At 45.9% G+C, this 24,441-nt stretch overlaps 1 protein-coding gene across 2 annotated transcripts in view; it reads left to right on the top strand.

Annotated features, from left to right (window-relative positions):
• The window catches only part of Znf536 (zinc finger protein 536), a 239,985-nt gene that overhangs the window by 88,950 nt on the left and 126,594 nt on the right, over positions 1-24,441 (top strand). Inside the window, exons 3-4 of one of the 2 annotated variants that reach the window (XM_076839370.1) lie at positions 1,096-2,662; positions 8,939-8,999. In XM_076839370.1, coding sequence (XP_076695485.1) covers positions 1,096-2,662; positions 8,939-8,999 — 1,628 coding nt within the window. Of the gene's footprint in view, positions 1-1,095; positions 2,663-8,938; positions 9,000-24,441 lie in introns of those variants that run through there. The other variant, XM_076839369.2, reaches the window with a different exon arrangement.

Genomic DNA, 24,441 nt, shown 5'->3' with positions numbered 1-24,441 from the left:
CTAACAAATTCTTGGAACATACTGAAATCCACATTTGTTTACCTCCTTCTGCTCCTCTAGCCCACAATGCCAGCAGATCTAAGTTGTCTGTTCTAGCATCTTCTCTATTGTGGAAAGAACAATAGAAGTTGGGTGTTGAATTTAAATAAATATTTAATTCCTGAAAATTATCTTATATGTTTTAAAACACTCTTTAAAGCTATTTTTATTCTCTAGAAAGCGCTTATTATAGGTAAATTACACATTTTACTACCGGAGCATTAGGTTTGCCATTAGTACAAATTTAAGGCACTACAAAGACCAGTAGATAATGTTAATTTCAAATACAGAAACTAAATATATTTTGTGCCTTTTTATTACTCATTTTCTTTTAAGTTTTATTGACTGCTTTTTATCTTAACTATATGTCTTTACGTGCTGCAATCATAATGCACTGTAATGGTATTAATATTTTATAGAATCGGTATTTATAGTTCTTTATTTAGAAACAATGCAGTAGGTCTGCAGATATCTGAGCCCGTCTGGAATGGTGCCCTCCAAATAATGATAAATTACTTGTGCAGTATGCCATTTGCTAATTATATCCATGATTTACTGCAGAGCAAGACTTAAATCATTCATTTCAGTCTTGCGTAACAGTGCCATAAAATTTTTAGGTTTAAAAATGGTTTCCATGTGTATAATTTAAACAAATTTTAGAGCTATTGTATACACAAAATATTGCAACCACCCATTTGTTACATACTTTGTCTTTTTAAACTTCTACTTTTAATGATCACTGTGGTTGAAATTATTATGCTTAATTTTCATAATCATAGCTTTTAAATCTACAGCCGTTTTCACATGTTAGATAAAGAAAAAGATAGCTAATTGTGTGTAGATAGTATGTCATTCCTGAATAGTCCCAAATGGTACAAAATCATTAAAAAAGCCTAAGAGTACGAATTATTCTTCTATTAAAAAACAGTTGTTCTCTAACTAATTATTAGTTTGAGCTGCTTTGTTTCAAAGAACAAATGTTGATCCTTCTAGCCTTGTTCTGCACACCAAAATGAGATAAACACTTTTTCTTTTTCTCATATCAAAATCTTGCAGGTGAGAAACCCTACAAGTGTCCTCACTGTGACTACGCCGGCACCCAGTCAGCATCCTTAAAATACCACCTAGAACGACACCATCGTGAGCGACAGAATGGAGCGGGGCCGCTGTCTGGACAGCCCCCAAACCAAGACCACAAGGACGAGATGTCCAGCAAAGCATCTTTGTTTATCAGGCCAGACATCCTGAGGGGGGCATTTAAGGGTCTCCCCGGAATCGACTTCAGAGGTGGCCCTGCCTCTCAGCAGTGGACACCAGGAGTGATCTCCTCTGGAGATCATTCGGGGCAGGCCACCGGCATGTCATCAGAGGCTCCTGCAGACACCCTGAAAGGCACCGACCTTCCTTCCAAGAGCTCCCACTTCTCCGAGATCGGAAGAGCTTATCAAAGCATCGTGAGCAACGGCGTGAATTTCCAGGGGTCCTTGCAAGCGTTCATGGACAGCTTCGTCCTCAGCTCCTTGAAGAAGAGGGACATGAAGGACAAAGCCCTGTCAGATCCCTCTTCCATGAAAGCCCACGGAGCTGATGGTGGCGAGGAGAAACCCAGTGGCAGGTCCTCTCAGAGGAAGGCTGAGAAATCTCAGCACGAGCCTCTGGACTTGTCTGTGCGGCCGGACGCCTCCCTCCCGGGCTCATCGGTGACGGTGCAGGACAGCATTGCCTGGCACGGTTGCTTGTTTTGTGCTTTCACCACGTCATCCATGGAGCTGATGGCCCTCCATCTGCAGGCCAACCACCTGGGAAAAGCGAAACGCAAAGAGAATGCCGCGGGGGTGGCCATCAACTGCAAAGAGCAGGCCCGGGAGGTGGGCAAGATGGCTCTGCTGTCCACAGCACAATCCAACAAGGAGATGGGCCTTTCGGGGATGATTGGCTCTCTAGACTCTGCTTCTGAGAAGATGGCCCAAGGACAGGCCAAAGAGACCCTGGGGGACCAGAAGAGTGGCCCGTGGCCCAGCCACGTGGACCCTGCCTTTTGTAACTTCCCATCAGACTTCTACAAGCAGTTTGGCATGTACCCGGGCGTGGTGGGCTCGGGGGCCTCCGGTTCCTGCTCCAACAAGGATCCCGATGGGAAAGCCCACCCCGAAGAGGACGCCCCAATCCTGATCCCCGAAACCACAAATAAGAATGCTACGGATGACCTCTCCGACATCGCCTCCTCCGAGGACATGGACTCCTTCAAGGGAGAAAACAACGACGAAGAGGATATCGAAACCGAGCCCGAAATGATGAGCAAGCCCCTGTCTGCCCTCAGCAAGGACAGCAACAGCGATGGCGGGGACAGCCTGCTGCCCACAGGCACCCCCCAGCCCGTCCAGGGACTAGTCTCACCTTTAGCCCAAGCGTCTGAGAAGCAGTGGCACAGCCCAGGCCTTCTTCCTGCCCAGGACCCCTCAGTGGGTCTGCCAAAGCCGGAGCGGGGGCCCCCGGGCCTGGAAAAGCCAATGAACATGCTGTCGGTCCTCAGGGCCTACAGCTCCGATGGCTTAGCAGCCTTTAACGGACTTGCAAGTAGCACAGCAAATTCTGGATGTATCAAGAGGCCAGACTTGTGTGGTAAGTTTTAGAATCCTCTTCCTTTAGTTCATTTCCCAAAACATCAGTGCTGACCTGTGCATTTTTTTTTTTTTAATGAGGTAGACTGACCCATTAGCAAAATTTAAACTAAACCTAAAAAAAGAAAAAAAAAAAAAACCCAATGCTATATATGCAATGTAGACAATCATAAAAGTCGATTTCACTTCGAAGTTTCCAAACTCATCCTTTTGGGTTCCGATTTGCATTATAATGTTCTCACATGCCTGTACTGAAAGGTATGGAAAACGGGGTGGTGTCTCACGTGTGAACTTCCCTTACTTTTCATCCCTAAGCGGAGAAAGGGAAGAAAAACAACTATTAAAACAAAAACAAAAAAGAGACATGGTAACTTGCAAACTTTTCAGTATTTTCGACTTTTGCAAAAGATGCCTGAAGACACCTCCTTATTGCTTTGCTAAGCCAAATCTGCTTCCTTAAACTTTCCTTTAACTGACTTAGAGGATACTAAAATCATATCACACTAACCACAGTAGAGAAATAACGTGACCTCTCCAGACAGGGAGATGGTTTCGGGGTGTTCGTGATTCATCTTTAGACATACCAAATGGCAGTTACCTGACTTTGGCCTTCTGCTGTTGCCTTCTGTCCGTCTGTGTGTCTTTCCCTGTCTGTTGTTCTAACAAGAAATGTACATTGTCAAGTCTGATTAGCAGTGTTGTGACTCTGTGTGTCTTGGATTTATGCCTGTCTGATCTTGTAGCAAATTGGTACTTCTTTACCTCCTTAAAGAAAATGGTTACCCCCAAAGTGATTCTAGATTTTAAAACATAATACTAAATTTGAAGCTTAGAGTCCAATCAAATGAAGCTTGGGGTGGTCAGGGAGGACCCATGCAATTTTCTTTGCACCCAGATGTTCATATTTGAAAAACCTGTCTCCAAAGAGAAGCTCAATGTATTATTCCCTTTGAAACCAGCCCCAACTATTCCCAGTAGAGACAAATGGCCATGGTACCTTTCCATCTTTAATTTATGAATGGATTTTTTTGTGTGTGATTTTTTACTTCATATGAGGAAGGAAGGAAGGAAATAGAAGAGAGTATTTGTGAACATCAGCATCTCTTAGTATTTCTTTTAGCACAAAGCAGGATTCAGGAAGCTAGACCCTGGATTCATAATTTAAATTGATATATTTCTTTTACCCTCTCCTTCCCTAATTCACTAAGAACTGGATCAAGCAGTTGGAAATATTTTTTGAATTGTCAAAAATCACTAAATGGATTTCTGACAGCTCAAAAAAATATTGACAGTTCCTTATGCTGAATGATTCAAAAGGCCCCATTAACCAGTACCCCTAGATCTATTTTTAGTCACATGTAATTCATTACTTTTGAAGCTGTTAAAAACAATGTTTAAAAGAAGAAGAAAAGGGTTTTATGCCAGTCCAAATTTTCCCCTTTTTCTTCTGGGGGAGCAACATTTAAATTTTTTGTTTTTTTTTTTCATTGTTGTTCTAAGTTTGTGATTGGGGTGGCTTCTTTTTTTTTTTTTATTGTTGTTTGGGATTTTTTTTTTTTTTAAAGTCTATTTTCGGTTCTTTCAACTACCTTCTAGGACCATAGTTCCTGCCAGGAATCTATGCATCAGAAAAGATCAAAACCTGGCATGTGCATAAGCTCATTATTATTTAAATGAGCTCATGTTACCCCTATTAATTTTCCCATCTTTCTATCATTGCTGAAGGAAGGCTGTCTGCATTGGGGAAGCTTGGCCAATGGTGTCCTTCTGCACCAGGGATGGTGGAGGGGAGCACAGGGGAGTCTTTTCCCTCTGAGCAGCCTGTTGAGAACAGGCACTCCTCACCCCCAACCCCAAATAGCAGCTCATAACGCATCTCTGACATTTCCAGAGAATGTGCAAAAACTTTGCTTGGTCAACCTTTTAGCCACTGAGTGACAGACTCTGGGATGTAAGCCGTGGACCCTCTCTCTCTTTCAAGGGAGTTGAGGATCCTTGGACCAGCTAGTCAAAAGGCTTCTTGGTTGCTTTCTAAATAAGGTTCATGTTCCTCTGTCCCTAACTCTGGCCACAAACAGTCTGTTTGGGGCGCATCTGACTTTTGTATTTCATTGGACCTCCTTTCTTCTGCTGTAGTTGGAAGCAGGCGGGGACAGTGCTTGCTTCTCTGTCTTTTGCATTTGTTTGGAGTTGGGGGCCACAGTTCTGTTGCCTCCAGGAGGATCCTGGCCTTGTCCAGTTCTCATTTCCCTGCCCCCGTATCTGGCCTACCAGAAGAGTAGTCCTCTCATTTTCTTGCTGGCTGCGGTGGCATCCTTGGACCCAGAAGGACCAGGCATAAGTCATCCTTGCTAAGAGTTAATCTCTCAGAGGAAAACTTCAATCCACTGGGTTATGATTCTCTTTTCCCCCTCAATCTAATTCACTCTTTTCGTAGTGTTGCAAGAAGCGCAAGTGACTGTTGCAAGCATCAAACCCCAAACGGCTTCACTTTGCAAGGGTGGAAATGATATTGGCATAAGGAATCAAATACTCCTAATGTTTATTCCCTCTTCTCTGCTCCACTTAAAAGTAGATATGGATTTTCAAACAGGTCCACCAGGTCGATAGCTGATCTTTCTCATGAAGCTGGGCTTAGCTAAACCAAAAATTTAATCCTGTGTTTCTCATCTCAGAGTTTGGAGTCTGATTTTTGTCTGGTTAGTAAGCTCAAGTCCCCACTTAGATTACCCTAGAAACAGCCTTGTGGAAAGAGTCTTGTTCCTCTGTGTAAGGAAGAATGCTGTTCTCCTGGGGTGTAAAAGTGTTTGAAGAGACATCAGTCTTGTAGACTCCCCTGGATCTCAGATCTCAGAGTCTCTCTTGCCCTAGCCGGTTAGTTGGAGAACAAACCTTTTCACCCTAACTCTATGGGTGATTCTCTTTTAGTGGGTTATACAAACAGATACTTCCCTAATTATTGCATTTCTGCTTCTTAACTTTTAAAACTTGCCCTGAATTCCTTAGTGTCAAAAACCTGGGGTCCTGGCCCGTGTGCTTTTCTAACTAGAATGCCTAAGAGAGCTGACAAGAAGAGGCTGCCCTAGCCACTTGATTAGGGAGACTCCAGTAGCACAGGCCAATGTTGAGAATAGGAGTGAATTTTTAAAGATCTGTCCATGTAGGATAGCACATTTGCATGTCAGGGACATGTGACAGATGATCCCGAGGAGGAAATTGAGCCACCTTGGATTACGCTGGAGGACATGTATTGTTGCGGTTGGAGTGGGTCAGGTCCCACTGTGGATTTGATCTCGTTACATGAAATTCTCCTCGAATCAAAGTGTTAGCTTCTTGAGATGACTTCCTGGCTCCAGGCACAGCCCACATTTTTTTTTTTTAATTCTACCAGTTATAAAACATACAAGGGCCCTCCACTGCCAGTGGAGATCTTGAATTTGCCCTGGGTTTTGTTAGAATGGGTCTGACCTTGGTTTTGCAATAAAACAGGTTCCTTGTGAGTATTCAGGTTGGGGAGCAAGGGCAGACCAGAACAGTGTGCACAACTACTGACTGGGCCGGACAGACAAGCCCCTATGTCCAGTCTGAGAAACAGTGATGGCAGCACTGGTCAGTGGATAGCTTAGAGATCCAGGAAGACATGGAAGGCCCAGGCTTTGCCATGCACCCAGACGATGCCGAGGCCAATCTGCAGAGCACCTGTTTCTAGCTACATAGAAAGGGTAAAGACCACGTCTCACCCCAGAGTTGGTGCATGTGGAGGACAACAGGATCACCCTTCCTCCTTCCCTTTGGAAACTGAGACAGCCAGGGCGTGAAGTTGTTGTGTTTGTTTTTCATAAGCAGGGGTTGCTCTGGGTCCTTCAGGAGCCCCCACGGGCAGGGTTGATGGGGGAACATTAAAATCAGATTAAGGGAAAGGCAGGGAGAAGGGCATAATCCTTTTGCCCTGAGAAGTCCTGCCCTGGAGTTAGCATTACTTAGGGAAACCCAGCTGAGCAAGAAGAATCTGCCAGCATGTCAGCTGTGGACATGAGGCCCACGTGCCGTGCCCTGGTTGCTTGCTAGTGGCCCACTCAGGCCCAGGAGGGAGCCAGTGGGAAGGCAAGACCACCCACAGGAATAGTCCCAATATTCCCAACTTATTCTCAGGTGGTTGGGCAACTGGCTTCCCCAATTCAAATTATGCCTGTGACTAAGGAATAAAGGTCCTCTGGGCTTCCACAGCAGTGAAAACATTGGAACCCACCCCCAAAAGGTAGGGCCCATTGAAACATCTTCACCTCGTGGACTCTATAATGTGTGATGAGCTGGACCAGGATATCCAAACTGAGCTCTCTTCAAATGTAACTTTGGTCCTCCTGTGATTTCTCAACATAGGTTGTTTGAAAAGATCCACCATTTTGGCCAGCTATATATTGTAAAGCAGAGGTCCACAAATATTTTCTTAAAGGACTAGTGAGTAAATATTTTAGGCTTTCAGGTCATGCGGTCCCTGTCACCATTACTCAGCTCAGACTACTGGCACAGAAGCATGCAAAGGTAGTATACAGATGAATGGGTGTGGCTTGTTCCTATAAAACTTAATGAACTAAAATAGGGGCAGGCTCGAATTGGCCCATGGGTCTTAGTTGGCCACCCCCGGCTCTATTGTAAAGAAGGATGTGTTCCCATGGTCTGCCCCAGTGAGGGTGCAGAAACTTTCCTCTGCTGTTCCATTGGACAGTGAGTCCATGCAGGGAGGACCCACATCAGTAACTGCAGGGCTCCATCTATTGCCACATGAGGCCAAAGAGACTTTCCAGAGACAGAGGAATTGTAGACCCAGATGGTACCTGTTTTTGGAAGGCCACATCTCTGCCTAAGCAGGAAAAACTTCCAGGAGAATCATTCCAGAGTGCCCCCCACCCCCATCACAGCAAGTGTGCATAAAAGTGGAAAATGGTGTAGCTCTGTCTTGGCTTCCTGAAAGACTGTTTCATCATGGATGGACAGAGTGTAGGAATGGAAGACGATGGTAGACATAAAAGAGCTTGGATAAATGTTCCGCGGTTGAGTTTGCATTACAGTGTAGAGGTGAGTGTCCACCTGAGGCCGTTGTGAGGAAATGATGCCCATCTTTTAGTTGCAATTGTCCCTTGGACACTTCATCAAGCACCAATCTTACTGTCCATTGATGTTCTAGAAGCACATTTTATATCCTCATTTCCACCATGCCACACTGTCAGTAGCTATCTCTTGGTACATGGGAAAGTTAGCTTTGAAGATGATTCTGGCAATTTTGTGATATCTTACAGTAATACCTTTCCAGATCTATGCCTGATAAAAGACAAAATGCATATAGGCAGAAATAAGTCCAGCCCTCTCCATCTTTAACCAAGAAATAGTTAAGGTCTCTGATCAGTTAGAAACTTCAAGGAAAGCCATGGCTGACATATGTGCAATACCATGAGAATCAAATGTGTGTATCTGATAGACTGTGATGCACTACCTATGGCAGTTGGTGCATTTTTTGGACTTGTAGAACAATTTAAGTTGGGCCCTGAAGTCAGGAGGTTCCCATGAACAAAGGAAATGGAGTTGGGAACATTGCACAGGAAGAGAACTACCACATTCCAGCCTGCCAAGCACTTGGGAGCTCAGGCTACATCTAAGGCCACCCAAGGGAGGGCAATTAGCCTGGGAGTGTGGACAACCCTGAGATGTCTGTTGTTGTCTCAGGTGCTGCCTTGCTTTATTTAAAGCCAGATGAGCAATTATTTTTTTCCTTTTCCTCTTCTGTATGAACTGAGTCTCAACATGGTTTGGCTTCAGAGTCTGTGAATGAAGCACCGTTTTGCACTCAATTTCCAATTTGATCATTTACAGGGTAGTCAGTGGACTCCATGGTCTACTCTGCTCCCAGTCCTAGTGGGTGTCCAGGGTTTGTTATTAGATTCCAGTAGGGAGGACCATTTGGTCTGCCATGAAGTGTCTAAAGGCAGAAACTTTTAAATTCATGCAAATCACTACTCCATTGTGCCTGCTCTGCCTCTGCCGGCTGCCTTGAAATAGCCTACAAAGCTTTCCTCTTTGACTGTGTTAGGACAAAGTACAGGTGAGGCCCCCCTAGGATCTCCTACAGCAACCAGAACCCCCAGGTAGGCACTCCTCTGCCCTCATCCAGAGCTGTGCTCCATGCACCACCATATTGGATGCAGAAGCAGCCCCTTTGGATGGCAGCCCTCTCTGAAATCTTTCGGCATTCTCCTCCTCCTCCCCATCCCTCTTTTTAAATTAAATGGGAATGCCATTGATGTGATGTCGTTTGCACTGCAGGATGACAGAACTGTTGTGTGAATACCATTGTATTTGCCAAATGGTCCACTCGTCATTTCAGAACAAACAAATGGATGGTGTCTGTAAGTCGGCAAACACTGGTGACATTTAGCCTTGTTTATGTTCCTTTCCTTTTGCTGCATATTTTTGGCTTCAGAAGCTACTGTCTGAATCAACAGTGCTTCTGAAGCAGGAGAAAATTCTGGTAGCATTCATTTTGGTTGTTGCGTCCATGTTCCCTTTGGATCGCGTGATACCTACTTCCCAGGTTCAACCCCGGGAGGGAGGAGAGAGCATCCAAGCTTTCATTAAAAAAAAAAAAAAAATGTTTATATATATATATATCTCGAGCCCTCCCACCCCTTCAGTAATGACTTAAGCTTGGGAGGGAAGAAGAGAGTACTGAGAGGAGAGAGTGTTGTGAGAATAGACCCTCATGTCCCTGGTGAAATACACACTCTCCGAGGAAGCCCAAGTCATCACCATCTAGAACAGGAGCAGTCTGACCCCACTGATGTCTTACACTCTGCAGGTTCCCTGGGGTTAAGCTTTGGTGTCTATATTAGGCTACTGACTGGAAGTGATGGTTGGAACTGACGAGTATCCAGATTCGGGGCCACATGTTAGCTTTTGGAGGAATCTAGTTCTTTTTTTTTTTTTTTTCTGAATTTTCAGATGTTGTATGCAAAGCCCAGATTTCAAATAAATAATAATTATCTTCTATTACTTAGCACTGATCAGCAGCACCTCTATGTCTAATTGCCAACCTGCTCTAATCATGTAGACTATTCTTGCTTTCGCCAGAGATGGAAGGACCAAATTTTATAAGTATTGCTTTATTGTCAGGATTCCATTAAACAATTAGGGGATGTGACCCTGCCCTTGCTTTCAAAATGCCTCTAGCTCAATTGGTTTCTGGATTGTTTAATGAATCTGCACGTTTTCTTGCAGGTAAGTGACACCCCCTGTCCTAGTCGGTCTATCTGGACTTGCCCTTGTCTGTTCGTGCTCCTCGGTGGTTATCTGCAGCTTGTTAATCGTGTAAAGTCAAGAGAAGAACGTATACACATATGTGTGTTGAATAAATAATTACTATTGGCATAGGTATGTGTATACACACGGCACACCAACCTACAGTATATATAGCAAAGTATCAGGGAGGCTAAAAATATTGCCCCATATGTTCCACTATTAGTCATGGATTGCAAAGGCTTAGAATGGAAAGAAAATTCCCTCAAAGTCATAAATCCTGAGCAACAAATGCTGGTGGATTGCAGGCCCCTTCACCTGTTTAAAAAAAAAAAAAAAAACAAAAAACCTGGCTGGGGGGTTCCATTCTGCCAGCTCACCTGAGCTCAAACAGGTGGGCCCCTTGATGGTTTTGTTGGCATTACCGCTTGTGTCTGATTGTCCTGTATTTTGTAACACTTTAGAAGAATACAGAAAAGTGCAGTAATTATCTTTCTCCATAGTATTTAAGCAGAAATATTGCTAGTTTAATATTGTGTCAGGTTGTCGTATTAACCAGGAACAGAAGACAGTAAAATTCCAGCAAACAGCACCTTGACATTCACAATTAAAAAAAAAAAAAAAAAAACTGGTGATTGAAGCAAAATGTGTAAACTTGTACTGGGTTATCGTGTGCTTTGGAATAGAGTATTGTTGAAGTAATTAGAAGATATATTAAGGTGTTCCTGGTAATGAAGGCATGTAAGTTATCATAATTGTAGCTTTCTGAATAAGTGTCAAACTATATCTTTAAGTGTGCTGTATGCTGAGTTACAAGTTAGGTCATTTATGAATGGAATGTAAAACAATACTAAAAATGCTTCAATAACTTATCTTGGTATTGCTAATAAAAAAAAAGCTGTGAAACATTAGTGCAGTTTTGAGTCATTATGTTAATTCATTCCACAACACCCCCCCTGGCCCCTTGACATTCTTCTCTCTGTTGGAAGCCTCAACAGGACATTCAGGGGATTATTGTTGCATTGTCCCCACCCATCTTAAGGGGGGACCCTGTAAGTGACAATTCCTAAACATGCAAAAAGGAAAGGGACTTCCTGATGTGGGTGGGATGACTGTGGTGGGGGGGGGAGTCAGAGGACACATGCCCATCTCTCTGTCTGGACCCCACAACCACTCACAAGACCCGCAGATGGGGAGGCCTTGCGTACAGAGACGGCAGGCCACCTTACCCCACCCCAGATGTGGATAAGACTGCTCACAGCCAGCCTGCCATCAGCAAGCCTTAGCAGCATTTCTTTTTCATTCTGGGAAGGGCAATTTTAATGGAAAGAAACTCAGGATTAGAGGAGTTTCGGAATCTTTTTGTTCTACTGAGATTTTTTTTTTTTTTTTTTTGGTTGTGTGTATGTTCTTCACAATGGGCTCTTACCTGTTTCTTCCCCTATCTTACCTCCTCTTGGAGAAGAATACAGAAAGGAAGGAGTTTGTTTTTTGGTTGTATTGCCCGGTTTTGTTGTCCGTGAGCTGGATTTTTGAGTCCTGCCATTTCAACAGTGTCTCCAAAGCTCCTTTGCTTGATTATGTTTTGTAAACGTCTAAATTCCATGCATATCCCTGCTCCCTTGTCTAACTGATCCTGTGGGGTCAGGGCAGAGAATCTGAAGCCCCAAGTCTATTACTCACTCCCCCAAATAAATAGTATCCAACAGGGAAATACAAGTCCAGAGATGTCCATTGGAACAAACTTGGCCTTAGCAACAGGACAATTCTATTGCTTTGACTGAAACATTTTCTCCTGTATTTCTCATGAAAACTGGTTGGGCCATCCTGACCCTAAAGACCACAGTACAGCATTAAGTTTTCTCTTATTAAAAAAAAAAAAAAAAAAAAAAAGAGGTGACAAATGACAGATCCCAAGTCTAAGAAAGATGTGATGAGAACTCCAAATGAAAAATAAAGCTCTTTGAGGGGGTGCAGGGGACACTGGGAATTGAACCCAGGGGCACTTTATCACTGAGCCACATTTCCACCCCTTTTTATTTTAATTATTATTATTTTTTAAAATTTTTGAGACAGGGTCTTGCTAAGTTGCTTAAGGGCTCGCTAAGTTGCTGAGACCACCCTTGAACTTGCAATCTTCCTGCCCCAGCCTCTCCAGTGGCTAGGATTATAAGCATATGCCACCTCCTCTGTTGAAAATAGAACTTTAAAGAAGGCTGTAGAACTTCCCAGAGTTCAGTACCCTCAACTGTTATCTGATCCCATTCAGGTGAAGCTGAGAGCGCACAGCACACCGTGGGTTCCCATAGACAATGTGACTGATCCCAGAAACCCTAGCAAGGGCAAAGTGATGAGGACCTCACGTCCAGGCCTAGGTCCACATGGCCACAGTGTGCAGCTGAGTTTGCCTAAGGAGAGAGACTCCAGGAAAGTGTCCTCTTTATTTCCAGTGTCACCCGAGTTTGGGGACCTGCCCTGATGGAAGTGGAGTGTGAAAGAGGGCACGTTCACCTGAGCCTTTGAGGGATGCCTTTGCTCCGGGTTGAGCACCTTATCCCCAGCAGTGTTCATCCTTTACAGTCACTCTGTACCCTCTCGGGAGCCTTGGGGCACACCATGGCACCTGCTGGTATTGACAGTCAGCTAGGATGGTGCTCAGAAGGGTCCAGATGCAGTCTGAGGTGCCAGGCCCTGGAAATGGGAGGAGAGTACTAAAGCAAGGGAGGAGGGAAACATGGAAGGAGTGCATCACCCAGTCCCTCGAGTTGACAGCCAGGAAGACTCCCTGGAGCTGCGTATCCAGGCATCTGCTGCTCTCTCTCTTCCTTTCACAGGGGCCCAATCCCCCTAACAGAGTCTCTAAGCTGGAATACGGGGGAGCATTTCCTCTTCTAAAGCAGGGGGTATTTCCTGAGTCGCTCCCCAGTGATAACTTCTCAAATTTATAGGAGACCTCTGTGGGCTCTCATTCTCCCATTGTTATGAACCCAGCCCCAGCCTCCTCCCCACCTCCCAATCCCTTCCTCAGGCATGGGACTCCCCTTGCCCCTGCCGCCTCCTCATCCTCCTTCCCACTTCTGGGTAACAACTCCCTTCTCACTAGTGGAACGTTCTTGGGAACATCCTGTCTGCTTCCTGCGAGATAGCTGAGTGGGTTTGGGCCTCCAAAATGAGACAACTTCACTTTAAAGCTCTGCATGGGAGCCGGCAATTCTGTTTCCCACTGGTTCTATTCTCCCCCTAAACTCCCACCCCAACCCCCCATGGGGTGATAATAAACCCCATTTGTTTGGATTTAGATTTGGGGCAAACACAAACATCACTTAGATGGTCACTGGTCTGTGGTGTATAAGAGATCCCCGTTGCGTACGGACCCCTAGTGTTTCAAGGAGGTATCTATGACTTAAGATTCCAGAGACCAAGAAGGTCAAGGTGTTTTGCAGAGTCTTCAAATCTATTTCTTGGTTCACACATATATTTGGAAGTGCGTTTGCTTTAACGGAATTTAGATATTCTGATAGAGGGAGGTGGAATCTAAACTCTGGGACCTGATTATTGCACATGTATGGTCACTTTTTCTCAAAGAAACTTCACAGTGATTAAATTGCATCCCTAAATATGCAGCAGCACATTGGCAGGACTGTCTCTGCATGAGCAGATTCTGCCTCTTGAGCAAACAATGCGCATTTTTCAAGGTTAAAGTTGGGGAACTCTGCGCAGCTAATTTCATTAGCAAAAATATCCATTTGTGCACCCAGACATTGGCTGGCTTCATGAGGAGTTTGTCTTTCATGTTCTTTGTGGAGTTGTCCAGACACACCCATTTAATGGTAACCCACTGCTCCCAAGGTTAAGTTTCCTTTTTGAACTTCAGTTGTTGTCAAATTAACATAATATGCTCTCAATTATCCACATAAAGGGAGAAAGGCAACCAAGCAGGGAGAGCAAATTTGTGATTAATTTACCAAATTATTGCTCTTTTTATATGATGGACAAGTCACTTTTCTGTTTTGGAGTCCAGGGTTTTGTATGTCCTGGGGGGGAGCACTGGGGCTGACCACAAGAACAGACCACTCTGAGGTACGCCATACACCTGGGGAAGGGCTGGAGGTGGATGTTTTGCTGAGAGGTAATTAGGGGTCCACACTGTGCTGAACTCTTTTCTTGTCAAGGAGAGGAGCCATTAATCTTCTCAGTTCTCCAAGACTCCCTTGATGACATGGTTAGAATCGTCCACAAAACAGGTCTTTAGATAGGACCTGGGCACAGGTAGCTGATGTGGGAAGCAATTCCCAGAAGGATGATCAAGGACAGGGAAGAGAGAGAGAGAGGGTGGAAAGCCAGCCCAGGTTTGATCACCAGAGCTTCACCACTGGGGGTGGACTGGGGATTAATTCTTCCAGGGACCTTTTAAGGTACCGTGTGGAGTTTCCCGCAGAACTATTCCACCGAGCACTGTAGAAGCTGGGTTTTTTATCCACTGACTCTGCACCTCTCGTTATTTGAGGGACACGGCAACCCACCCTGTGGCCAAACATTTTTCTCGTGGTAAAGAGAAACAGGAGGCTGTTGGCATGCCAGGTAACCAGAATAGAAAGGGCAGGGCACTGACAGTGTCCACAAGTGGGAGGGAGCCCCTTGACCAGAACATTTTCACACTTACCTGCCTCCACTCTAGAAGGTCACAGACCTGTCCGCCCAAGCCTGAGAACAAATGTGTGTATTCCGTGGTTCCTTAGTGGTGGGGTGAACTGCTGATTTTAAAGCTTGGGAAGTACACGGCCTTCCAACTTAGGGGCAGGCTGAGTAGAGGCAGGATCGGAGGGTTTGCATCCCGCCTGGAGTCAGGAGAAGACACCTAGCAACAGCCGTGCTCCAAGGGACTTAGACAACTCACTTCTCTTCTCTGGGCACCATGTCCCTTTCAATGAAAGGAGGAGGCAGCCTGGACATCTCCCAAAGACCCTTCTAGCCCTCAAACTCTATGTCTGGTCTTCATGACCCTCTTTGAGCCTTAACTTTTCAGATGATATTCTAGGACCCTGTCAGTCCCAGAGCCCTCATGGGCCCTCACTCTAGAAGGGATATCGGAATGTGGGAGCCACACTGATATTTTCACAAACACAGGAGCTTGCAAAACTTCAATTTGGACAAGAACACTTATTATTATGGGGCGTGGCACATGGCAATACTTGGAGCTTATGTTCCATTATAAGAAGACCATTGAAGACTTTCTCTTTTATTTCAGGGAGTTAGTCAAAATAGAAAAAAAAAAAGGAAAGCAATAGAGAAGGTCGATGAAGTTGGACATTTCAGCTTCATGGAAGTGTAAGAAGCCAATTCCTTGAAATGTTTTTCTTTTTCTTTATCAACCTCTTGAGTTCACAACTGAGCTTGAGCAGATGGTTTGCACTATGATTGAGGCTTCCTCAGACACTTTACCAATCATTTAATCCAGTGGGCCCTGTTCCTGCCACCTCCACCCAACACACATACTTAGCAATTCTCAGAGCAGGAGGAGACAGCAACCAAGAGGCATCTCAAATGCATGGGCACAAAAACAGTTACGTTCACTTCCTTCCCTCCATGTGACCTTTACCTTCTTTCCATACAGCCTCAGGGTTCCCTTGGCCACTCCACATCACTCTCAGCTAACAAGTGCCCTAAGCTTGGGACTAGCTCCATAAAGTGGTACACCAATGTACCCTTAAGAGAATAAAATAAATCTGAAGGACTTGGAGATTAACAAGTCACCCTCATTTCAAATATTTTAGGATTTCTGTTGCCGAACAGGCCTAGGCAGAGCTCCCATGCAAACCCAGAACCTTCAGAGACCCTGCCGAGTGGGTAGAGGGTCTGGGTAGGGTATTGTGAAGCATGGCACCTCTACATTCTTGCCAATCTGTCCTCACTACCCACAGGCCTGTGTCTGGATGCCCAGCTTGGGTCTTCTCATTCCCACAGTGAACATACCTGGAGATCTATGGGGTAACCTACAGGAGGAGCCAGGGATCCTGTTCTTGGGATGTGTAGACACACCCCTCTTGGCTCTAGTCAAGCAGTTTGTCCTTTGCCAATGGTTTAAAGGACTTAAAAATTAGGAACACAACAGCAGAAACCTCTGATCAACCAGGGAGAACAAGATTCTTGTACCAGTGTGGCTTTTGCCTTGCACTAAAACTTTGGGCTTGGAGTGTCTGTCTTTTCTAAATCACACTTGGGCCAATCGTTGTGATTTTAAATCATCAGGGGAACTTTCTTGAGGCCTTTGGGCTAAATGTCCTTCACACAGGTTAAACACCTGAATTTCCGTGACATCAGGGTTGGTTTCTGTGACGTCCCCAGTTTTCTACAGGAGACCCTGCATGAGGTGGGTGACAGGGCGGGAATCTGGCAGCCTGACCTCACCACCTGGAGGACACAGGGGAAAAGGACTTGTGTTTGGGGACGGGTAGGGATGCCCTGCGGAAGTTGAGAAGAAGAAATTAGTGGGTCCCAGGACTGACGACCCCTAAAGAGATGGCCAAGAACATTTTGGGGCCTGAAAGCCTTGAAGTCCACAGGCTGGACACTGCTCCCAGTTTGTTGGGGGTGACTCAGCCCCAGTGGCGTGGGGTGAGGGGAAGAGAGGAGGGAAAGAGAACTATAAAGGAAGCCAGGCCGGCCGAAGAGGGTCAGAAAATGAGAGCCAAAGAAGCAAATAGAGGGGGGGGAGGAGAGGCATGGGGGGAGGGTCAAAGAGGATGGGGGTGGGGGAGGAGCCAACCCAGGGGAAAGAAGAGGAAGCAGCCTGGGAGAGAGGTGTCAGGGCGTTGGTCTGGTGGGCGCCTCCTGCTGGTGGAGGGCTGGGGAGCAGTGGGCTCAGTGGTTCCAGGTGAGGATGCTGGGGAGGCAGGCGCAGGGAGGGTCGGATGAGGATCCCCAGTGCAGCACCTGGTGGCCTTGGCCTGGAGCTCCAGCTGCACCCTCCTCCCCCTCCCTCTGCTCCCCAGCGCTAGTTTCAGGAGGAAATGCTGCAGCTTAATCAGAATTATTTACAAGATAATGGTCCATTGTTTGCACTAAGACAGATGTTGTCTGTGGGAACTTTGTGTTTTATGCTCTTTTCGCTGCTCTGTCTTCACTGGGTGCAGATGGGATGGAAGTAATGTGCGTTATTATTCCTAGGATTGGAAACTTGGAGGCGCCTTCGTTTCAGCGGCTGGCCCTGGGTGGGCAGGGGTGGTCACTGCTGGCTGCAGGGCCAGGCAGGGGCTGTGGTCCTCCCGGCCCCTCCAAGCAGCCTGTGATTAGGAAGGTTCGTTTCCTTGAGGGGCGGGTCCATGCAATCGCCTTGTCCGGGACAGGAAGGATTCACTCTGATTAAGATGCGCGTGCTATGTGCTGACTTGAGAGGTCACCGCTGACATCTCAAATGAGGGTGGCCATCTGGTCCTCTTCTGGGAAAGGGAAAGAGCAACCCTTCTGAGGTGGGGGCCGTGTGGCTTCCTCTCTCTCTTTTTTAACTTACCAGAGGGCTTCCTCTGACTCTTCTGGGGTCACTGGGGGAGCCAGGTAGGGGCTTCAACTCCTTCCCTCCTTCTTGGAGGGTAGTCGTGGCCAAATGAATGCCTGTCCCATGGACTGGCCCAGGGAGGGAACTTTGACATGAGGAGCAAAGATGAGGTGGGGTGGGAGGACTCACCCTGATACCAAACCTGCTGGTGGCCTTGCTCTGGAGACAGCAGGGCCACCATAGTACTGGCCCATCTTAGTGCACAGTCCTGGAAGTCAGCAGGTCCTCCAGCCCTTTTAGGTTCCCAGCCACCCCTGCATTGCCAAACTCATCTCATCAGTGACCAGACCCATTTTATAAGTGAGAAAATAGAGCCCAAGAGAAGTTAGGTGACTCGTATTCAGCGATTTTCCTACTTCGTGGAAAATTCTCCCCAGTCTTCAAGACATGATCTTCATTTTCGTAGGGGACCTTGCTGAATGTCAACTTAGGGGCACATGAGGCCTGAGGATAACTGCTTTGCAGAGTCAGGGAGAGGACTTTTTGGCTGCCAAGCACCAGGGCTGGCAATAGCATAGGCTCAATAGACAGTGGCAATTGATATTGAAAACTACGTGATACCACTTTTCAAGTATATTACATTTTCAATATCAGGTTCTGACCAAGAGCAAACAAACAAAGATAAAAGTCACAAAATATCACAGCTGTGCAAACCAAGATGTGGTGGAAAAGAGTCACTTTCGTGGCGGTGAAGTGGAATCAGGCTTCATCTGGACGGCAGAGGGAAAACTTCAGACATGGCTCCTAATGCCCTTGTCCCACACCCTGGGGGCCTGTAAGATGTGACCCTGAAATCACAGAACCCAGAGGTTTTGTTCCATTCAAAAAAGTTGGCATATCTTGGCTTGGTGAATATTGCTGTTCCTCCATAATCAATCACCCTCTGCCCAAGGAATGGCCCCAGCAGCCTTATCAGCAGGATCTGATCATCTGAATTATCCTTCCAACCTTCCCAGATTATTTAAAAATAATAAGTACCTACTGTGAGCTAGGGTCAGGTCCGATTCTCAGTCCCATATAGATGATAATGCAAACGATATACTTTCCTTTCATTCTCCTATAAATCCCGTGAGGTAAGCGTGATGACATTATTTTTGCTTTGGACGTGAGGATAGGGAGGCCCAGGGATGCTCTTTGCCCTACCCAAGATCACCAGCAAATAAATGAGGAAGCTGAGATTCAAAGCTGGGTGGTGGAGACCTCTGACCATTCATTTGGTGCCCCTGTCCCTTGCTGTTACTCTCCTGTGCCTTTATTACTCATTGGAGATGCATCGAAAATTAACCAAGCAACCAACTACAAGTAAATAAAAATAGCCGACTCTTGCCAACCTGTAACTCCGGGTCCCAGAAGAGGATGGGGCAGTTCAAAGCAGAAATTTCAACTGCAAACAGGTTGTGATCCAAATGGTCCTGGACTGCCCATGTGACCTCAGTGCCCTCCTCGCCGCTCCAAAAATGATAAAAGACACATTCATCGCCTCGAGAGTCCTTCCATTTTGCAGGATGCAAATCATTTATTCTTAGAACTAGATTTTTTTTTTTTTCAGCTATGTCTCAGCCTCAGGTAAACAAAATAAAACAAAACAAAACATAACAAAATACAATGCCTGCCGCCTGCCCCCACTTCCCTCAGAGCAGTCAGAGGGCCTCAGGAAACCTAACCTCTCACCTTGCAATTGTTCCCTGGGGTCCAGGTCGCAGGAGTCGCAGGAGTGGAGGGTGGGTGGCCCAGGGCACCAGCGAGCCCTCCTGGCCAGGGCTGCTGCAGGCCCAGCCCCCAACCGCGACAGCGGCAGAGGTCAAACTGGGATAATATTTATCAACCTTATTCTCATGGTGTCAAGCTCTGCCCCAAACCCAGCGTCATGGGAGATCCCAGATTATGTCTTTTAAGGTCCCACAGAGCCGCTTCACATGTGACCAATTACCTCTGTCAAGCAGGGGAAGGAGGTCCCCCTCGGTGGGTGGGATCTGAACTTGAGCTTCCAGAGGTCGGTGGCTGGGATCGTAGGCCTTTGAGCCTGTCACTCCCCTATAGCCAGACCTTTTCTGTTAAAACTGTTTAAATTACAAACCAGTAATAAAAGGATCATATGTGTTTCCCACCGAACAGGTTCTTTAGGGCTATTATGATAATTAAAAACATATGGTGCCTGTGCTAGTCAGAGAGAAACCGCAGATGTACAAATTAGGTATTATAGAAGGGTTTTCTGCTTTTGCCCTTTTAAAAACGTCAAGCCAGAGAAGTTTAAAGAGATAAAATGGCAATTGTGCAGATAGTAGGTAGCATTTTTGGTTTTAAAAATCATTAAATATATAAACCCCCTTTTTTTATACTTAATAGGAATAAACAGCTCCTGATAGAGCAGAGGGGGAAGAGGCATCAGGGCTGGGAGTTCATGGGCGGGGGTGAGTGGGGGGCAACATTTTCCACCTAACGAGATCTTAGATACCATGTAATCTTTTGCATTTTTTATGACGTTGTTCCGCACAAAGAGGATTATATTTATTAAATATTGAATTATATTAAAATGGAATTGATGAGAGCAAGGATGAGGATTTCTTTACATTCAACTTTTTACTTGTTAAAAGGCAAAGATGCAAGTATCGATTAGTCTAGAAACAGTCATTTGTTTTAATTTAAAATATGCAATTGATTTTGAGAAGGTGATAAATACTGTTAATAAAAAAAAAAAAAAAAAAAAAACAGGGCTGGTTCAGTTGTGCTGAGCTGGACATATCCAAAAAGATGTCGCCTGGCTGGCTACATTCAGCTGGGCTCTGGGCAGCTGAGAGGACTGGTCCTCAGTCCTGACACACCAGGGCCTTCGTTAAGCCTGAAGGACTTGGGACTTTGCCACTGCAAGTCGGCTACAGGAAACCAATAGGACTACTTTACGGAGGAAGTGGTGGAGGCATGGGTCACAGGAACATGTCACCTACCCCCTTGCTCTACCTCCAGGCTTCACTCCTTTCTCTCCAGGAAAACATTTTCAGGTCTTTCCCAAGACAATTCACCCAGAACTAGGAGGTCTCGCTCCTGTCAGCACCCCATCCTGGATGAGAGGCCATGGTAGTGAGCTAAGGAAGTGAAGTAGGAAGGCAAATGTCCAGCCAGTAGGAACACAGGAGCAGAGGGGAGGTACTGCTGACCCAGAAGGCAGACCACTGGAGCATTCAGAGAACCAGAATTTCTGGAAGCCTGGTGGGTAACTGTTGACATTCCTAAAACTGAGTACAGATAAGTTTTCTTCAATATATTTTTGTGTTCAGGTATGTGTTATGTTATACATTTTTGAAGACTCTAGTGAGGGTGTAAGAAACCCTATTACCAGAAAGTAGACTTTTAGGTCATCCTAGCTAAAGGGAGTCTGAGATACTTAGGGAAAGTGTCCTTTGAGATAGACTCCATGGACACAGCCTTGCTGGGATCTTTAGTTCTCTCTTCCTTCTCTATCAGCAACAGTTTTCAGATGGCACAAAAAGTCTGTCATCCTCTAGTGCTCTTTCTTTTGGGGTACTTTGGCCAGACCTACTCTACTGCATAATTTTGCTTCTGGTTTGGCTGGGTAGCCAACCTTCTAAGAGAGCTTGAGATGAGATCGGAGTGAGAGGAGGCTTCTGGAACCTTCTATCTACAGCTCAACAAACAGCTCAGAGGACTACATACAGCAGGGGTTCTCAACAGGGGGCAATTTTCTTCCCCAGGGGACATCTAGCACTGTCTGGAGGGGCACTGGGCAGTGCTATTGGCTTCCAATGTGTAGGGACCAGGGGTGTTACCAATGCATAGGACAGCCTCCACAGCAAAGATTACCCAGGCCCAAATGTTGATCGTGCCAAGGCTGAGAAATCTCCATGCACAGTAGTAGAACTAGCTTTCCCGTGAGAGTGAAATTCCATGTTGGACAAATGATGTCCAGGCAAGTGACCAGGCTTATCCTCCAGTTTCATGTCATTCCATGGGCTCCCTGGACACTCCCCTCCCTCCCAATCTTGTCACCTTTGGATCTCAAACCTCTATGTAAAACTTTTCAGGAAACTCCGTGACCGTTTTGGAGGCAGAAACTTTTAGCTGAGCACTGGAGCACACCCCTCCCAGCTCAGAGCAGCAAGTGAGGGTGTGGGGTGGAGAGGGTGGCTCTGCAGGAGCCCGGAGCCAGCCTTTTCTTCTCCCCTGAGTGATAGCAAGCCCGCCACGTTCTTGTGCACGTAGGTATTACCACTTTAACTTTTACTGAGGTAAAATAACACCTTGTCACTCAGCGCAAGTACCAATCACAAAATGAATTAATTGTAATAACTGTTGTCAACAGAACAAAGGACTTGTTGCTTTCCTAAGCGGATTTCAGCGCCACTGAGAACTATATACAAACGTTCCCATTGGGCAGGCTGGCGGAAGCCAGTCAGAACATAATTGTATCTGTCTATCTCTTTACTTTGTTTTTAAGGGCGAAGGAATCGAGTTAAAAACCTATGTTTTAAACATATCAATAAATATACCCCTCTTTGTGTTCATGATGTCTCCTCAAAAAAACATGGAGTCTTTAATAAATTGGCCATGAAAATAGCATTTGTGGCTGATGGTCCCAAATAAGGGCCAGCTGTAGAGGCTGCCTGTTGACTCTAAGTCATGAAGGGAATTATGCCCAATTACCCTCCCATAAAACACCCTCTCATTTCTGGGAGTTATCAAAACACATCCTGCGGACAAGCGGTCAGCTGTCCCCCTGCTCCTCAAAGGAGTGCAAGTGGGTTTCACGCTGGGCCCGCCGCACGCCTAACTGCTTCTACGATGTTCCAGGCAGACGTTTTTTGCAGCCAGACTCTTTTAACAGTTGCATTTTTCCATTTTTTTCCCCTCTCATTTTTATATCTTAGCATGCTTCCTTTTTTAAGAAACCCTGTAGACACTCTCCTAAGAAAAAGAGTCGCTCCTGAGAGATGGAGTGGGCAGAAGGGCCTGGGGACTGTGTCCCTAGGAAGTCCAGCCCACGCTGAACCCCGAGTCAGGTCATTCTGTGCGAGGCAGTGTGTCTTTCTGGCAGTTGAGAGTGATCAAGTAGTTGAGGTTGTCCTGACTTTGAGAGTCTGCTTTGATGAGGTCAAAAGGTGGAGATTACCAAAAAAAAAAAAAAAAAAAAAAAAACCACAACAAACTCCTTGGTAGGTATGTCCATGGTGAAGGGTAAAGATGGCCACACCCTCTTCAGGGAGGATCATGAATGGTGGTGTCCACTATAACAAAGTGTAAAAGGCAACTTGGGGAGAGTGTCCCCCTTGCAGTAACACAGCCATCCTCAGCAAAAAAGAGGAAATAGCTTTGAAGACTCAGAGGGATGGAATGCCTGTCTCTGGTGCACGTGACCTTCTTGGCGCTGGCCTGGTACTGCTCTCATCTTTTCCATGCCTACCTCCTCCCTCGGCTTCTCCATGCCCTCTGGTCAGTGTGACTCCAATATCTGGCTTCATCCCAGAGTCCTAAGCCTGTACCATCAGATGTATGAGTCTCCCCCACAGCCCCTCTGACAACCCAGCAGAAAGCCTGATCTACTGTTTTAACTCATTGCGTCCTACAGTGAGTCAGTCCTCCATAATGAAATGAAAGATTCTTAGACTCTCAGAGATAGCGGTGATCTCAGAGGTCATCTCCAATAGGCAGATCAGGAAGAAGACTTGAACTTGGTCCTGGAACCAGAGATGTGTCCAAGGATGGGTGCTGTTTTCCAGGTCCAAGCTGGTCCCTCTTAAGTGGCCATCACTCTGCCTTCTGGGGGGCAGCTTCTTCTTGGTGGATCTGTACCCAAGCAAGGGAGGTGTTCTCAATGGCTTTTACCGACAGCTTTGGGGCATCTGCTACTGCAGGGGAACAGAAGCGAGAGTAAGAGTCAGCCCTGGCTCAAATGGGCTATGTGTTTGGATTTCAGTCATCTCTGGCTAGCATCAGGAACAACTTGCAAAAAAAAAAAGGCTGAGAGAAACTCTTCTATGAAAAAAATAAATTTATCTCCTGAGGCTATTTGTCTCTGTATGAAGGAATGAGGCTGATCCTTGCATACCCCTGGGAGAGGGGAATCTGGGACTGCTGTTCACACTAGGATTGCAGACCCCAGTCCTAAGAGCAGATCATGCAATGGGAGCACAAGAAGGGAAGCATGGTGGGTTTTTTAGAAAGGAGGTACAAGGAGCAGATCTTATGGTGAGTGGAGGGCCACTCTGAAGAGACCGATGGTGTCCATTGCCTCCAACTTCTGGCCTCACCTCTCCACCAGCTTTCTTCCAAGATTAAAAAAAGAAGGCATTTTTCTCCAAAGCTTTTAGAAAGGAGAAGATTCAGTCCCAGGGGATGAGTGTGGTTATCTGTTCATTTATTTAGCACATATTGAATTGTTCCAGAATTGGGAGATGGTTACCAACAAAGCAGTCCAGGTCATTGTCACCTTCATGGGTCTTAGGTTCTGTGGGGGACACTGATAATCAGTAAATGCCTGATATAGATTCAGCTTATGGGAAGTGATAGGAAGGTGGTGAAGGTGGAGAAAGGCTAGAGAGTAACCTGAGAAGGTCAGGAGTATAGACCCAGCTGGTTAGGGAGGGCCTGGGGAGGGCCTATTGGAGAGAGACCTAAGTAGGACAAGGAGAGAGCCAGGCAGAGATTTGGGGCATATCTCCAGGAGAGCAGGTGTCCAGATAAAGACCCCGAGACAGGAAAGGAAGGGAATATGGAGAGCTTCTGAGGGACGGGTGGCTCACTGCAATGCGTGACCAGTATTTCCTAAGACTTTCCCAGGTATCCTATTTCATTTGAGTTTCTCAGTGGTTCTCAGAGGTAAGCAGGGCTCGAAGCAGAGCTATTTGCCCATTTTACAGATGGTGAAATTGAAGCTCTAAGAGAAAATAATGACTTGCATTTTTTTTTTTTTTAGTTAGTGTCAGT

This window comes from Callospermophilus lateralis, chromosome 18, assembly GCF_048772815.1.
Source record: "Callospermophilus lateralis isolate mCalLat2 chromosome 18, mCalLat2.hap1, whole genome shotgun sequence".
In the NCBI taxonomy this organism is placed as follows: Eukaryota; Metazoa; Chordata; class Mammalia; order Rodentia; family Sciuridae; genus Callospermophilus; species Callospermophilus lateralis.
The sequence above is the reverse complement of the archived record's forward strand: the minus strand, read 5'-3'. Positions and strand labels throughout refer to the sequence as shown.